This window comes from Sordaria macrospora, chromosome 1 (assembly GCF_033870435.1).
Source record: "Sordaria macrospora chromosome 1, complete sequence".
NCBI classification, from domain to species: domain Eukaryota; kingdom Fungi; phylum Ascomycota; class Sordariomycetes; order Sordariales; family Sordariaceae; genus Sordaria; species Sordaria macrospora.
This window is the reverse complement of record NC_089371.1, coordinates 8,832,879-8,848,845: the sequence shown is the minus strand read 5'-3', so window position 1 is coordinate 8,848,845 and position 15,967 is coordinate 8,832,879. Positions and strand designations below refer to the sequence as shown.

At 52.3% G+C, this 15,967-nt stretch overlaps 3 protein-coding genes across 3 annotated transcripts; 2 read left to right on the top strand and 1 right to left on the bottom strand.

The window, feature by feature from the left end:
* Nucleotides 1-435: 435 nt before the first annotated feature.
* On the top strand, nucleotides 436-7,446 carry SMAC4_04830 (uncharacterized protein; the record flags this gene model as incomplete). Its single annotated transcript, XM_024655712.2, has 2 exons — nucleotides 436-3,420; nucleotides 3,473-7,446. 2 exons carry the CDS (start codon nucleotides 436-438, stop codon nucleotides 6,818-6,820), a joined length of 6,333 nt encoding a protein of 2,110 aa, XP_024511031.2. The 3' UTR covers nucleotides 6,821-7,446.
* Nucleotides 7,447-7,806: 360 nt separating this feature from the next.
* Nucleotides 7,807-10,676, top strand: SMAC4_04829 (uncharacterized protein). Its single transcript, XM_003347475.2, has 2 exons — nucleotides 7,807-9,153; nucleotides 9,240-10,676. The coding sequence occupies exons 1-2, from the start codon at nucleotides 8,103-8,105 to the stop codon at nucleotides 10,634-10,636; spliced, it is 2,448 nt and encodes an 815-aa protein (XP_003347523.2). The 5' UTR covers nucleotides 7,807-8,102; the 3' UTR covers nucleotides 10,637-10,676.
* A 270-nt stretch (nucleotides 10,677-10,946) lies between these two features.
* Nucleotides 10,947-15,575, bottom strand: SMAC4_04828 (uncharacterized protein; the record flags this gene model as incomplete). Its single annotated transcript, XM_066090192.1, has 5 exons — nucleotides 10,947-11,221; nucleotides 11,368-11,535; nucleotides 11,687-13,892; nucleotides 13,952-14,307; nucleotides 14,363-15,575. The coding sequence occupies 5 exons, from the start codon at nucleotides 15,573-15,575 to the stop codon at nucleotides 10,947-10,949; spliced, it is 4,218 nt and encodes a 1,405-aa protein (XP_065945918.1).
* Nucleotides 15,576-15,967: the final 392 nt, after the last annotated feature.

The window sequence follows — 15,967 nt, the reverse complement described above, 5'->3', positions numbered from 1 at the left end:
GACACTGAACTCTGTGAACTGAAGAGGAAGGAGAGGTGGACAGACATTACAACCAAGTCAATTTTCTTCCTAACATCTCGCGTTTGAATCGCATAGCCAAGGCGACAAAGTTAGCATCACCACCACCACCACCACGTTCCTTTTTCCACCACTAAAGTACAGTTTGTCGGTGAATGACAGCCATTGGTTGCCATCTTCGTTTTCTGTTGACTTTCACGTCACTTTAGCTCTTCACGACTTCATTGTCTGTTCTTCACTTCGGCTTCTTCTTCTACTCGTTCGCTCCCTTTGCTGTGATGCGCAACCAAGGAGCTTCCACCATCTAGCTCTCCTACTCGAAAGCACCGGCGTTGTCCTTGTTCACATGCCATCCTAGGCTGGACCTACACGGCTGTCATCCCCCACCTCGACGACGACCGGCTTTCCATCCAGATCATGTCCAATAACACCATCAGCCTCGAATCTCTGCCACCACGACCGCCCACTCCACCAAAAAGAGAACCACATAATGCGCCCCCAGCTACGATTCTAAGAAATGTCCTGGCCCCGATCGAGTTCGACAGCAATCTCAAGGCCGTCCATACCCCGCCTGCCCTAGACTCGCCCGGCTCAGGCCTCGACAGCAAATCCACATCCAAACGAAGCGTCAAAAGAGTTGGGTTCTCGGCAAAGGCAGAATACAAAGACGCTCCAGTTTTTATCGACGGTGACAAGAGACAGCAGCCGACCCCCGTCTCCCTCTCGAGACGCGCCTCCAAGCCCGTCAAATCCATCCTCAAAATCACCCACCACGTCCCGAATCCTCTCGAGGCAAACAACGGCGACCCGTCCGATCCCTCGAACGCGAATACCTCCATTGCCAACATGTTGGAGTCAACCTTGAAGCAACTCGCCGGCGGCGATCGCGACTCCAAGCTCGATTCCTACATGATGTTGACGCGCGCCTTCAAGGTCTCCAACAACCTACCAGACAGGGTGGCTTTGCAAGAGAAGATGGGCTTGTTCATGCAGTTCATGCAAAGAGACCTTGTCGCCAGGACACCTCAGGGCACCCTCGATTCATCGCTTGTTCAACATGCTCTCAAGCTGATCGTCACTTTCCTTGGCCTCCCTGCCATTGCCTCGACCATCACGACCGATTTCGGATCCTTCCTCATCGATCACTGTATCCGATCCTTCCAAGACACCTCGACCCCGAAAGACACGGCTCGGCATTTGATGCAGGTTGTGTTGATACAAAACTTTCCGTCCAAGGTTATGACCCCTGAGCGAGTCGGCAGATTGGTCACGTCGCTACACAACATCGAGGAGAATATCAAGGGAAAGAGCATCATCATGTATCGGGTCATGATATACCAGAAACTGGTCAGCCAAACGGGAAAGACCATGGTCATCCACTCGGACTGGCTGTATGACCTTTTCACGGACATGCTCAGCACAATAAAGGATATCAGGGAGAAAGCCGTCACCCTGGGCCTCAACGCTGCGTTCACCATTGGCCATGAAGTCCAGCTTTCGCGCAAGGCAATGGAGATATTCAACTCGGTCTCGGAAGAAAAGAAGTACATCGAGTACTACGAGGAGAGGCTGAAATCTATGGTCAAGGACAAGACCGTCTCTGCCTCGGTTCCTCACATCTGGAGCGTCGTTATCCTCTTGTTGCGGATCCGCCTGAGGGTATGGGACCGTACAGCGCATTGGTTGACACTGGTCCAAAATTGTTTCAACAACATCGATTACCCTACCAAGATTGCCGCGCATCATGCCTGGGCTCGTCTCACTTACTTGACGAATGCCGTAGAGCCGTCATTCGAGTCATCTATCAAAACCATCATCACCCCTCTGACTAGTCAGCTCAAGAGGAAGAACAGCGGGAAGGCCTCGGAAGGACAACTAAGGGCAGCCGTCTTGGGCGATGTGTGCAACCTCTGGTACTATCTTTTCAAACCAAACACGAATGTGACTTTGCTGGATGGATACTGGAAGGCCGGCGTCCAACCCATCATTACGGCACTGGTGTCCAGCCCAGAACTTTCCAAACCAGCAGCCGAGAACCCAATCCAGAAACGACAGGAGACCCATGGACAAGCAAGTGTCATCCTCAGCGGTCTCTTCAACTGCACAACAGCCAGGCGATGGACTGTGGATCGAGTAATGGACGAACCCCTCGCTAGTCCCCAGGAGGTTCCAGCCATTGACGCAAAATGGGTTCGGAAAAACGCGCGCATGATTCTTTCTGCGATTGAGCCTATCCTCGCCCAAGACTTTATTGCACTTTCCAACAAGAAGAGCGCAGTCTACTGGCTCTGGGCCTCTCTCGTTGGCTCTATTGCATCTGCCGCATCTAAAGAGATCAAGGTCTCCAAAGACACAGGCTTATTTATAACAGAAGCATTGTCTGTTCTGCAAAAGATTTGGCTTAAGGGTGTACAACCAGGTGATGCTGCTTCGGCAGTGGACTTTCTTCGTGCTACAAAGGGGTATGTGGAGATCATGATAACCTCACTTGGTCTCCTCCCTTTCACAGAGAAGCTGGGCAAGGCCCAAGCTGGCCAAAAGACTCCTATGCACAACCTGTTCTCCATGCTGTCTGGGCTTCCTAATGGCATCCCTGACGACGAGACTTTTGAAGTCTTCTTCACTTCAGTCTTTGAGCACTTCACCGAGGCAAAGACCGAGAAGGGAAAGATGGAAATTGCTCTAGATTTGCTCGCCATGATTCCTATGGAGACACCACGTCCATACGGAATGTGGCTGTTTGTTGCAAAGGCGCTTGAGGGATGGCTTCAGCCTGATCAGAGTAGCAATCACTCGACTGGTTCCGGTGATACACCCATAGGTCATGATTACCGTGATATCGTCAAGGTCCTTGAGCGTGGAATCAGGTCGACTCCTAATCTGCCCCGTGAGCACTGGGAGTCACTATTCAATGCTGTTCACCAGAGGGTCAGATCAGAGGCAGGCGAACCCGGAGTTGCCATTGTTGCCATTGAGCCCCTAGCTAAGGTGGCCTTGGATCAACTTACTACTCCGGGGCCCATGGTCGCTTTCTTTAACGGAGTCCGATGTGTAGCCGAGTTGTTGTCGATTGCTATCCAACCACGCGACAAGCAAGCCGTTGACGCAGCTCGAAGACGGCTCTGGGGAACGGCCCTGGCTGGTTCCCGCTCGGCAACATTCGATACCTTTGACAACCTGTACAAGGCTATCAATGAGGCATCGACCCGCCTGTACAAGGAGTTCGACTCGGATAATTCCGAACTCATCATCCGCCTCCTGCAAGAGGTTGTCGGCTTTTTCGATAGGTGTAACCAACAACTTGTCTTCAGGACACTGTTCATTCTTCAAGATGGCTTCCTTCCTTGGCTCCAAGATTCTAACAGACTGCTTGGCAGCCAACTAAACGTCATCGTGGCTGTGGTGAGTACTCCGTGTCGAAAATAGTAGGCAAACATAGACTAACATGAAATAGACAAACACGCTTTGGGACAAGTTATGCGGTTTTCTCTCGACAACCGAACGCCCCGAGCAGCAGTTGGATTCACTCACCCGCATCCTCTGTGCCACCCTCGGTTCCTCTCATCGATACATTGTCAACTCGGCTGTATCTCTTTGGAACAGACTGTATGGCAAAGCTGAGAAGCTCGACTACCCTGAAGAGCTCAAGCAAGTTCTTGCAAAGCTCCGACCATATGCCGACCTGGTCACACCAGGCCTAGAGCTCTCCAGCCTCGAATATCCCTCTCACGAACCTATCTTTGTCGAGTCAGTGGAGGAGTTCAGCCTACCTAGACTACCACCACCATCTTCAAGACGCACAACAAGAAGCGCTTCACGCACAAACTCCCCAGTCAAGACACCGGACCCTTTTAAGCGCAGGTCTCCAGCCACGCGACGTGCCAGTGCCACTCCCGAAGTCAAAAGCTCTGGCTTCAACCCCCGCCCTAAAGCGGCAGCACCACGACTTCGACACGATGACTCCCAGATCCAGTTTGCGGCGGTCGACTCCTCGCCCCACCTCAACCTCATCAATGAGGAAATGGAATCCCAACTCTTGACGGAGCGCCAAAAAGAAGTCCGCGAGCGCCAGAAGGAAAACGCCGCCCTCTTCCCCGAGCTCCGTTCTTCTCCAGCTACACGAACCCGAAGCTCCGCGCGTCTCGCCGCCCGCTCACGCGAGGGCTCCCCATCGACTCCCCAGGCTGGAACCCCCAGCAATCCAGGGGGCAGGTTCACCGATCATGTCAGTGGGACGCCTACCCCGCGTCGCGGGCAAGCGGCGTTGGTGATCATCGATCAAGACATGGACATGATGGACCCGCCCTCATCACCGCCGATGATGGAACCAAGGAGGAATCCACTCGCGGCTGAGATAAGGTCCAGGTCGGCGAACACCAGCTTGTTGGATGATTGGCAGTTGTCCTCTTCTCCTATTTCTGGCTCGCCTTTGAGGCAGCAGTCGTTTGCGCCAGTACCCTCGAGTTTGGCTGTGGCTGCGGCTTTGGATGCTGTTAATGCTGCGGTTGGATCGTCACCGCCTGCGCCGGCAGAGGAGGCTGGGCAGGATTTGATGGAGGAAGATGATGATATTATTGAGGAGAGTGTGCTGCCCGAGCAGGACAATCAGGTTCTTCCTACCATGGAGCAGGCTAAGTCGGCCAAGGAAGCTGTTAGTGTTTCTGTCAAGGGCTCAGGACTGCGAGCGCATCTGGTTTTGCCATGTCAGGACACGCCAGAGAAATCGGATCACGAGCTGGAGGAGTTTGTCGATGCGCTTAGTAGCCCGCTGCCGCCGACGCCGCACCGTGCCGGTAGGTCGGCAAGAGCCACGACTCAAGCCAACACAGACCCGGTGAAGAAATCCGCTCCCGCTCCTGCACCACCTCCGGCACCTACTCCCGCTTTCGCAACCGCACCAACTACTGCTCCTGCAGCCACAGCACCCGCACCCGCACCCACCCCATCCGGCGCTCCCTCCTACGACGGCGGTGAGTGGGACGACCGCTCCCTCTTGAAACTGGTCGTCGAGCTCGACTCAGGTAAAACCATCAACAGACAAGAATACACCCGTCCCTCACCATCCGTTTCTCCAGAGAAGTTACCTCTCACAGCAGCCAACCTCAAGCCCAATTCTTCTAATAGACCTGCTGGACCTGGTTCTGCGTCAGCCGCTCTCTCTCCGGCTGCTTCTTGCATCGTGGCTTTGGACGACGATAACATCATCGACGAAAGCGAACATGTTCCAAAGCTAGCGCCGGCGCCCGTGGCAACGAGAGGAAGGGGAAGGGTGACGAGATCGAGGGCTAGTTCTGTTGCTTCCAACCGCTCAGTTGAACAGGTTACTAGTTCACAGCCCCAAGAAAAGGCTGAAAAGGGGAAGTCATCAAAACTTAAGGGCCCGACGAGCGCACGGGCGGGAGCGGGAACGGGAACGGGAAAGGGGAAGAGGAAGAGGGTTGCTTCTTCCGCTTCGGAGACTGCTCCTGCTGCTACTGGAACTGCTGCTACTTCTGCTGCGACTGCTGGGACTGGACCTACAAAGAAGAGGAGAGTTGGACGCCCTTCATCTACTGCACCCGTGCCTGCTGCTGAAAAGGGGGTGGCAGAGGTTCAGCCCCCCAAGCCAGAACCGATTTTCTACGAGCGCCTACCCATCTCCGTCGTGTCTTCTTCGAGGTCTTCCTCATTGTCGCAACCACCGTCTAGCCGTGCTTCCTCGGTATCGGTGGTGTCTAACTCTGTTCTTACTGAGCGAGCAAGGGGTCTGCCTCAGACTGCCGCCTATCAGCGAACTATCCCCTCTTCGTTGCCGCAGCAGATATCACAATTATCTGCGCCTGCTCCGGTGCCGATGGAGGTTGAGCAGCCTGGACAACCTGATATGGGTGGTGCTGCTGAGGCAAGTGAGGAAGTTGCTGAGTCCCAAGGGTCCCAAGGGTCACAAGGGGCTCAACAGGTGCCGGAGATAGAAGAGCTATCATCCGATGGTGAAGAGCTCGTCCAGTCTCAGATAGAATTCGAGTCTCGGAGTGCGGATGAGAGACAGTCACTTTCTTTGTCTCAGATTGAGCACTCGGATGAGGACTTGATTCCTAGTTCGCCGTTTATGACTGTGCCTGGTGGTGCTGGTAGGAGAAGCGGGGATGGAAGTGGGAGTGGAAATGGGAGTGGTGACGGGAGCGATGTGTTGGTGGAGGACACCGTTCTCTCTGAGAAGCAAACCTTCGGACAGGAAGATGATATGGAAGTTGATGATCCTGAACCAGAACCACAATCACAATCACAGCAACAGCAGACGAAGAAGAAGAAGAAGAAGAAGAATAAACAAGAGGTGGGAAACAACACGGGGTTGGAAGATGTGAAGCAAAGACCGGTGGAAGGAAGGCTGACGGAGGACTTTGTTACCAGCGAAAGCAGCGAGATCGGAAACGACAACAACAACCCACAAGACAGTCGCCCAGGAAGTCTTCAGCAAAAGCTCCACCAACAACCGCAGCGACAAAGGCCACAACCGCAGCAGCAAAATCAACCAAATCAACCTGGCGAGGCCAAGGACAAGGCACAGGCCTCCTCTTTGGAAAACAACCTCAACAACAACCCGAGCAACCAAAGCCAAAACCCAACCCAAAACCAAAGCACAAGCAACCCAAGCACAGGCAGCAAGGAAAGAATCCTCACCACCCTCCGCGCCAGTCTCGCCGAGCTGCGAACCGCAACGGCAACAGGCGGCCTGTCGAGACAAGAAGTGTACGAGATTGAAGACTTGTTTATGGATCTGAAGAGGGAGTTGTATGAGGCTGAGAGGAGGGGGAGGTCTTAGGCTATTGGCTATACTCTTGTTGCTTGTTGGATCAATGCTTGTGTGTATTAGCGCTCGAGGTTGTATGTGTGTGTCAGACATAGAAAAGGCGTCACTGTGGTTTTACGGTAATGGTTATTGGCTTAATAACGGCGTTCGCTGTAGTTGCTGAGAACTGAAAAAGAAGTTACCCTTTCCGTCTAGAGGTAGCTATAAACTTAGCCTGCTTTGAGTGTGTTTGAGCGTGTTGGGAGTGAGTCCGAAGACGCATAAGGGGTTTGGCGATGTTTATCATGGTGTTTTGTTTACCTAACTGTCGATGTCCCCCCTCGACTTCAATTCAGGAGCGGATGACGGAGAATAGATGGCATGGCATGGTGCAGAGAGAGAGCTGTAGGTAGGGTGTAGAGGTGAAAAGTGTTCTTGAGTTGGGCTACCTAGCTAAACCACACAGTCCAAGCCGACAGCGATAGTCCGAACTCCGGATTACATTAAATTGAAGACACCAAAAAGTAGCCTACCTACGTATAATGAGCCTCTAGTGTACCAATTACCTGACATAAAAAAAGAAGCAATTCCCACCGATCTGGCTCATCTGGTGATCCGTTGGTAGCAATCAAGATCCGGCATCCGAGAAATCAGGATTGCCCCTGCATCGATAGGGCTACCTTATATATGTTTGCCCCGAATCGCATCTGAATCGCCCCAATGACAGCGGGCTTTACCGCGCTGTGGAGATTACTTTCAACAGCCTTCAGGGTTCTCACTTGCCTCCATTGGGTTCGACGGGAATCCTTGACTTTGGTGCAAGGTGCACAAACTTCAGGGTAGGTGGCGTCCACTAGAACTAGCCTGAGCAAACTGCCGTCGTCCCGTCTCGTAGACCCAGATATTTGCGGTTTGCTCGTGATCAACAACACGGACACACGGGACTGGGCGGATACAGTGACGGCGGCGGTGACACAATTGATTTGTGAGACATTGATTGTCATTCTTCTCTTGCTTTGGGTCTGCGCTGGGTTTCGCAGGCTCGAATAAATCCTTTCTCTCTTTGCATTCTTTTTTGCACAGTTTTCAAGCAGCTTTTTTAGTAGCTCTTATTGTTGGCCAGACACGTCACCGCTAAGGTCAACGAGATTTTGAACTGGCGATAGAGATTCATCACCTCGCGACTTTCAGCTTCTCGATCTCCAATATCTCCAACTCCCTCCCTCCTACAGCACTGACAGCTGCAACATACCCCAACCAACCGACCTACACCCGCCTGCGTCCGCACTTACAGAGTCGGACATGACATGACATAATGTCGGCCTCTTTTTCACCACCTACCGCCGGCATACCACCATCAGATGCGCCTATCAACCTACCAGCCCACTACCTCTCCAACTTTCGCTCCATCTTCTACCAAGCTCTAGATCCAAATAAAGTCCAACCTTTCCTCTTCCCTTTCTGTCTGGTTGGCTCTTTCCTTTTACCAATCGCATTTCTTTGCATCCCGCAATACCGCGTCGCCACCCTCACCACCGGTCAAAACGAGAAGCGACAAGTGAGGATACGAAGAGAATGGATCCACCATCTCCGATGGGTAGTTGGCGCGGTTATCGTGTGGTGGAACCTGGGAATCGTCGTCGGTCTTCCTGGCTTCGGCGGATTTGCACTTGAAGAAAATGGGGATGGGGAACGGGGAGGAATATGGAGGTGGTTTACCACGCCAAGAAAAACTACGGCAAGCGCTTGTACGGCAATGGCTTATGCGGCTGGATTGATGTGCGGGTGGGGAACGATTTGGGGGTTGGAGACGGTGGTTTTTGGGGGGTATCAGGGTGTTGCGATGAGGGTTCGGCGACGACTACGGAGGAGTGGGAGTGATATTCCAGCTCAGGGGAAGGAGATGGCGAATGGAATCCAGGATGGAAAGCTGGTAAATGGGGAACCAAATGGTGGATTCGTGAACACCAACGGCACCGCAGCCAAAACCCGGGGATCCAAATCCGAACAAAACGGCCTCATCAAAAGAGGCAGCTGGGGTCCTGACACCACTGACCTACGACGGAGAAACCTCGGCATCAGCTGCGGTTGGGATTTGGCTGATACGGAGTATGAGAAAAAGGTTGCTGTGTCAACTTCTTTACCTATTGAGTCGACCAAGACTAGTACCAAGGCGGACCAAAGTCAAAGTCAAAGTCCACTGGTTCTAGGAGAGAATCATGGAGCAAATGGACAGAGATGGACAGTAGACGAAACTGTCGACCTCGACAAGTATGAATACTACTGGGAGCCGTACCCGGATCGGGGAACAGCTTGGGAGAGGCTGGATTGGGTGATGGATATGTTTAATTCCTTCAGGGGTGCTGGTACGTTTTCTTCTGTTTCTCTTCTCTTCTTTCTTCCCTGGGAAACAGAAAACGCAACTCAAACTAACAATGACATTGTAAATCAGGCTGGAATTACTCCATCTCCTCCATCCCCTCTCTTCAACCACCCGTCATCCCTCCATTACCGGAGTCCATCGTCACCTCCTCATCATCTTCCTCCTCTTCCTCTTCTCCCTCCACCACCACCTCCCAAATTCTGCCCTATTTCCCAACCGGCATCCCCGTCTCATTCACCACCCTTCCCCTCTCCACCCCCCAAACCTTCCACCGCTCCCCCACCGTCCGTCACTTCCTCACCACCCGCCTCCTCCACATAACATGGTCCTACCTAGCCCTAGATTTCTTCACAATCTCCGCTCGCCTAGACCCTTACTTCGTCGCCGGTCCCAACGGCCCTCTCCGCCACCCTACTCACCTATCTGACCTCGCCTCCCTATCCTTCTCCAACTCAGCCTTCCCACCCTTATCTCTCGCCTCAGCCAAATTCCTAGCCTCCCTTCCACCCTGGGGCCTCAACTTTGCCCGCTCCCTCTTCTCCCTCTCAGGTGTGCTAGGTGGATTATTTCTGTATAGCTACGTCTGGCAACTCACGCAGTTTTTCGTTTTGGGAAGGATGCTAGGGAACGAAAGCCAAGGGATGAACGAGTTGTGGCGGTACCCGTGTTTTTTTGGCGGGTTCGTGGGGAATGTGCTTGATCGAGGATTAGCCGGTTTTTGGGGCGGGTGGTGGCATCAGAGTTTTAGGGTTGGGTTTACAGGGCCGGCTAGGTGGTTGGTTAAGGTTGGAAGGGTTTTCGGGGATATTAATGATGGGAACGTTGGCCCTGACGAAGATGAGGATGGTGGCAAGACCAGAGAGAGCGCAGTGACAATGAACGGCACTGAGAAGAGCCCCAACGAAGGGAAAAAGAGACGAAGGACGCGCAAACAAAAGGTGGTAGCCATGCTAGAAATGGCAACAGCCTTCTTCCTCTCCGGCGTCCTGCACGCCTTAGGAGGATGGACATCAACAGCCTTCCGCATCTCTCCCTCCTCCGGCACCGACCTCCTAACCCTCGAAACGCGCAACCGACTACCCGTCTTTTTCGAACCAGTCGGCTTTTTCGTCTCCCAATTCTTGGGGTGCGTGATCCAAGCCTTCCTGACTGTCGTACTCAGAAACCTCCTCACCAAAATTACCGGACAGCAGAAGACATGGAAGGAAATGCCAAGATGGCTCGAAAGAACAGGCAACGGCCTCTTCGTGCTCCTATGGCTTCACTGGACCCGCTGGATGTTAATCGACGACATGGCCCGTTCTGGACTCTTTTTGTTTGAGCCGGTGCCTGTTTCGGTGTTTAGACTGTTGGGGCTGGGAGGGATGCCAGGGGAGGGTACCAAAGATTGGTGGAGGTTGGATGGGGAGTATGTGCCCAGTTTTTGGAGGGGGAGCAAGTGGTGGGAGAGGGGGGTTAGGATATGATCCTATGAATTGGGGTTGGGGGGTGGTGATGGGTTTGGAGGGGGGAAGATGGAGAGAGAAAAGGGTTTGTGATGACCTACTCTGCGGTGTAAGGCGTTGGAAAAGGAAACCGGGTAGTTGGATAAAACCGACCTAGACCTGAAGAAGGCGTTGGGTTGGAAACAGGGGTAAACTGTATTCATAAACATGCATCGATGACATTAGACCTAGATAGCTATCACTGTATCAACATCGCACCTAATAGGCTTACACCCAACTTACAGCCTAGCCTTTACAACCTACACCCAGTCCCCACCTAGCCCCTTCAACTCTAACACCGAACACCAACCTCCCTAGCAACCTTCACCAAAACCCTCGTATCCATCTTCCTGTTCCCCTTCGTCAACTCCCCTATCTCTCTCTCCAACCACCCAATAACCCCCTTATACCCAGCTTGTTTCCTGACCAAAACCTGTCGACAAGCAACCATAGCTAACCACGCCACCTGGCCCTTAGCCACAGTGCATTGGTAGCCTGGATATCTCTCTTTGCGGGACTTGCTTGTTAGGAGGCGGTAGGAGAGGTCAATTAGGGATTTGATTGTATCTGTTCGCAAGGCATGTTAGTCACAGTCCATTCTCAATTGTTATTTCCCCCTTACGCCTCTCCTGGCCGTTATAAACAAACATAACCAGGCCACGGCCCATCTCATCACAATCCGGGAAAGCAAGAGAACGGGTTAGGTTGCTTACCGATCACCAAGCTCGCGCTAGGTCTGCGGCTCGCCCCCAGACACCTAGCATGCGCCCACAACTTGATAGCCGTCTGGACGAAAGCTGAGTAGAGGTTGCGGAGGGTGGTGGCGAAGGAGTTGTGAGAGGTGTCGAAGAAGAGGAGATGGGATTGGATTTTGAAGGCGTCTGTTTTTTTTGTTTTTATCAACTGTCAGTCTTCAGCCATAACTTAAGATCTGCAAAACTTGAAGACCTGAAGACCTGTAGACCTGAGACTTGCAGAAAGGAAGGGGAGAAGAAGACTTGAAAAAGGAAAAGAGACAAGGGAGTGACTTACTGAGAACCTTCCGCTTAAAGTTCCGTCCCTGGTTTTTGGAATACTCGACCGTTATTCCGTTGAAGATTATTGGGTCTTTCTTATCGTTCGCATCCGCTTCATGACCTGTACCGGCTCCGGTCTTGCAGATTTCCAGTGTTCGGGTGTCGATTTGCAACCCGCAATACGGGAACTTCGTCGTGAGGCTCCCTTTCAACTTCGGCACCGGACAGCCGTCAACAGCAACGTCAAAGTTGACCAGAGATTTGTGAGGAGAAATACTGACGCCATACTCCGAAAACCCCCGATGCATCACTTCGACGAACCGACGGGCTTTGGAACGGGACGTGGTGATGAGGAGGAAATCGTCGATGAGACGCATTAGTAGGGTTGAGCCGTCTTTACTCACGCCTCTCTCTCTCTTTCCTCCGCTTTCCCCTGCTGCCTCCCCCTCTGGTCCATCCTCTTGTCCATCCTCTTGTCCATCCTCCCTCTCGTTTTCAGATCCGGAGTCGAGGTTGAGGAAAGCCAACCCCTCTGACCGCTCCAGATCAGCGTAGAAATAATTGCACAAAGTGCTAGAAAGAACAGAACCCTGCGGAATCCCCGTCTTCTGCCTGTAATACTTCTTGCCGATCTTGACGAGGTTCTGCGTGATGTGTTCCTTTGCTAGAGACAGAAGGGAGGAAGAGGTGTGCAGTTTTGTGGAGGATTGGGAGGGAATGAAGAGGGTTTGCTTTTTCCCTTGTGCTAGATTGGGCTGGGGGAGGATGGAAGTTGACGGTGAGTTGGAGGCGGTAGAGGTGGTAGAAGGGAGAGGAGAGTAGGGTGTGGTTGTTGAGTGCCATCTTTTGGTCGGTTTTGGTTTGTTGTTCTTGTTGTTTTTGTTTTTCGTGTCGCCAGTGGTGTTGTTGCCGCTGACGCTGGTGTTGTTGGCTGAGTTATGCTCGTAATCCAACGGAAGACTAACCTCCACATGCTTCGACTCTTTGTATACTGCATGTCCCGGGATTTTCTCTAGTAGCTCAACCATTGCCTGCTGCGGAATGGTGTCGAACGCCGCTTGCACGTCCACTTTGACGAGATAGAACTTTTGCTTCTTCTTTCCTTTCGCCTTCCCCTTTTCGTTTCCCTTCCCCTCATCCTTCGGAAAAAACCTCGCCCTAAACCCCTTAACCCTCCCATAAATATCCCCCACAGCAAACATCCCCCCTCCCAACCTTTCCGGCCGCTCCCTCTTTTCGAACTTTAACATCGAGCTCACCGGCCCAAGGACAGAGTTGATACTCGGCCCCAACATCTGCATTCGCATCTGCTTCCCTCCCCCTATCACTCTCCCCCCAGCCCCTTTACCACCACCACCAAACCCTCTGCCGGTAAGCAAAACCCTCCTCCTCAGATTCATAATCGGCCTCAAACCCCCTCCCCCACCCTTCGGCAAAAGCCTAACCTGCGAATACCCCAACTTCCTCCCCTCCAACAACCTCACCGCCTCACCCCCTTTAAGTTCCTCAAACATCTTCATTTTCAAAGAAGTCATAGCCGGTTTGGTAAGTGATAACCAGACATCATGCCGAAAAAAGAACAAGCGGTAGCGATGGGCTGAACTTTCTGTGATGTAAAAGTTTGACCGGAGAAGGGGGATGAGGAGGGAGTCGAAGATGTAATACAGAAACTCGAGGAGGATTTCTTTTCTCTTTGCCAGGTCGGTCTGGGAGCATTTCTGCCGTGAATGTGATGACGGATTTTGATTGGTAGATGGGGGGGCGAGCCAGGACATGGAAGAAATGTGGAGGTTTTGGATGACTTGGTGGAGGGTCATGGACTCGAAGCGGCGGAGGCGGATGAAGGTGTCGATTTGTTTGAGGAAGTGGTGTTTGTTGTTGTGGGATTGGATATTGGGGGTTTCCGAGGAGTCTGGGTTTGAGGATGAGGATGAGGATGAGGGTGAGGGACCCCAGAACTCGTTGGGGATGATTTTTGAGAGAACTGCTTGACAAAAGGCTGATATGCTCGCGATGGGCGTTGCTAGGTCCAGAAGGGAGTGAGACTGGGAGTGAGACTGGGAATTGTCGGACTCGGACTCGGACTTGCTGATGACCTGGGCAGTAGATGGTGGTTGAAGTGTCCTTTTGCGGCTCTTTTGAGATGATGACTTCGAGGAGCGGGCTGAAATTCTCAACTGGCTGCATTGTGACCTTGGTTCTGGTTCTGGTTGTTTTGGTAGCTGGTGGTGAGTTAGTTATCTTTCCTAGTCCAGAGTGAGTGAGATACAGAGAGATATACCGGACAATAATACTGCAACATCTCAGCATAGGCACACCGTCCATGCAGCACTTGAAGTTTATGAACCAACTCCTGGGGTTTGCCCCTGAGTCTCTTTGGTATCTTGATCTTTGGCTTCTCTCCCTCGGCTGCAGATTTAGGAAATTTCTTCGCAATTTCCTCTTCCCGGAGAGTGTAGTCCTGAAACTTCTGCGCAGTCTGTTGACGATCTACCACCGAGGTGAAGACGTTGTGAAGACCAAATTGGCGAGGAAAGATGTACATCATTACGTGAGTTGTACTCTCATCTGGTTTATTCCTTTCTCCTTCTCCCTCAGACTCGGACGGTGGTTTGAACGGGAAGCGGTTTAATACGTCTACGATCGTCAGCTTGATTTGTTTTCATATGTCTACGGCGGAAGCTGAACCTACGAATATGCCTCAGTCCAAAATGAACCAAGCCCCTCGCATTGAGCGCCGCTCTGGCGTACAACATCCGATTTCTGGCAAAGGTGATTTCGGAAGGGCTCAGTTCCTTGTTCTCACCACCTGTATTGCCTTTCGGGTCTTTCCTGCCAGAATCTGTCGTTGTCCAAGGCTGCAATTCCGACACAGGAATACCGCTCACCTGAACCAGATTCCCCTTCCCCTCCTTCACAGCAACGAACACTGCACAGTCAAGCAGTAAATCCAACATGATCCTCTCCCCCTCTTTTCCCAGCAGCAAGAGAAACTGCGGCCAAGGTGTTTCTTTCAGCGTTCGCACGCAGTTGTTTGGATGAACCGCGTAAACACCAGGAATTTGATGATGTCCTCCTCCAACTTCACCCGATCGACCCTGCGGAGGAACACCCTTCCGGAACCCATCACACAGCAAATGCCTCGGCCACCCTTTTCCTCCTCCATTCCCAGTCACGCTCTTCTCCCGTAATCTCGCACTCGATCTAGAAAATAACAACCAAACCACAAAATCAACAATATCCCCCTGCGAAAACAACGCGCCCCTCAACCCATCAGACAGCGTAACGTGACTTTCATCACCCTTATTTCCGCCTCCGCCACCGGCTCCTCCACCCTGAGAAAAAGAAACCCATTGTTCCCAGCGATAATCTTTTGATTTCTCCTCTTTCTTTTCTTTTTTCTGAAGCGAAAAAAAATCATCGTGAGAGCAGCAGACTAGGGTCGTGTCTAGCAGATGGCCGAGGGCTTGCTCTAGCTCTTGCTGGTGCTGACGCTGACGCTGACGCTGATGGGCAGCACCGGAGGGATTCTCCGGAACTGAGCCTGGGGTAGGGGCAGAGGCAGAGACAGGGGAAGAAGAAGATAGGCCGACTTGGCTGATCTTTTTTCGACGGATCCTGGAGGACTTGGGCAGTTTGGAGAGGGCGTATTGCCGGAGAGTGAGGGTTTGGGGGTAGTAGATGGAGAGGAGGGTTTGGGTGATGGGGTTGGGTTTGGGGTTGGGGTGTTGAGGGTGTTCACGATGTTGAGGCCGTTGAGGGGCCTGGGTATTGGCTGTTTGGTTGGTTTTTGGCCGCTTTGCGGATGGTGGTTCAGTCCGTTCATCGTGATCGCTTCCAGGGATCTTTTTACCGGTTGAGTCCAGCTCAAGGAAGCTGACGCTCTTTCTCTTCTTGATCGACATGGTGATGGTTTGGGATGTTTTGGTGGTCCATACTGGAGCCTATGGAAGGCGGAGGAGGATGCGCTGGTGACTGATTGGATGGAAAATCAGAAGGTTTTCTGACGGAAATGAAAGACAGTTGGACAGAAAAGAATCAGCAGTTTGAGTTGTGGCTGGTGAAACAGCGCGATCGCGGAAAACTTGTTAACGCGTGAAAGTTGGAGATGGCGAATTGGAGACATTTGGTGGTTTGCTTTCTTCCACTCATTCCAGGCTCCAAATGTTTTTGGGGTTCGTGTACCCTGAAAATGGGACGAATATGCGCATGTGAGACGCTATCACGGGCGTTTGCGTGGTAACTGTTAGTACAACCGCGCCTAATACGTACTTGTACAGTGCAACGCGTTATCAGA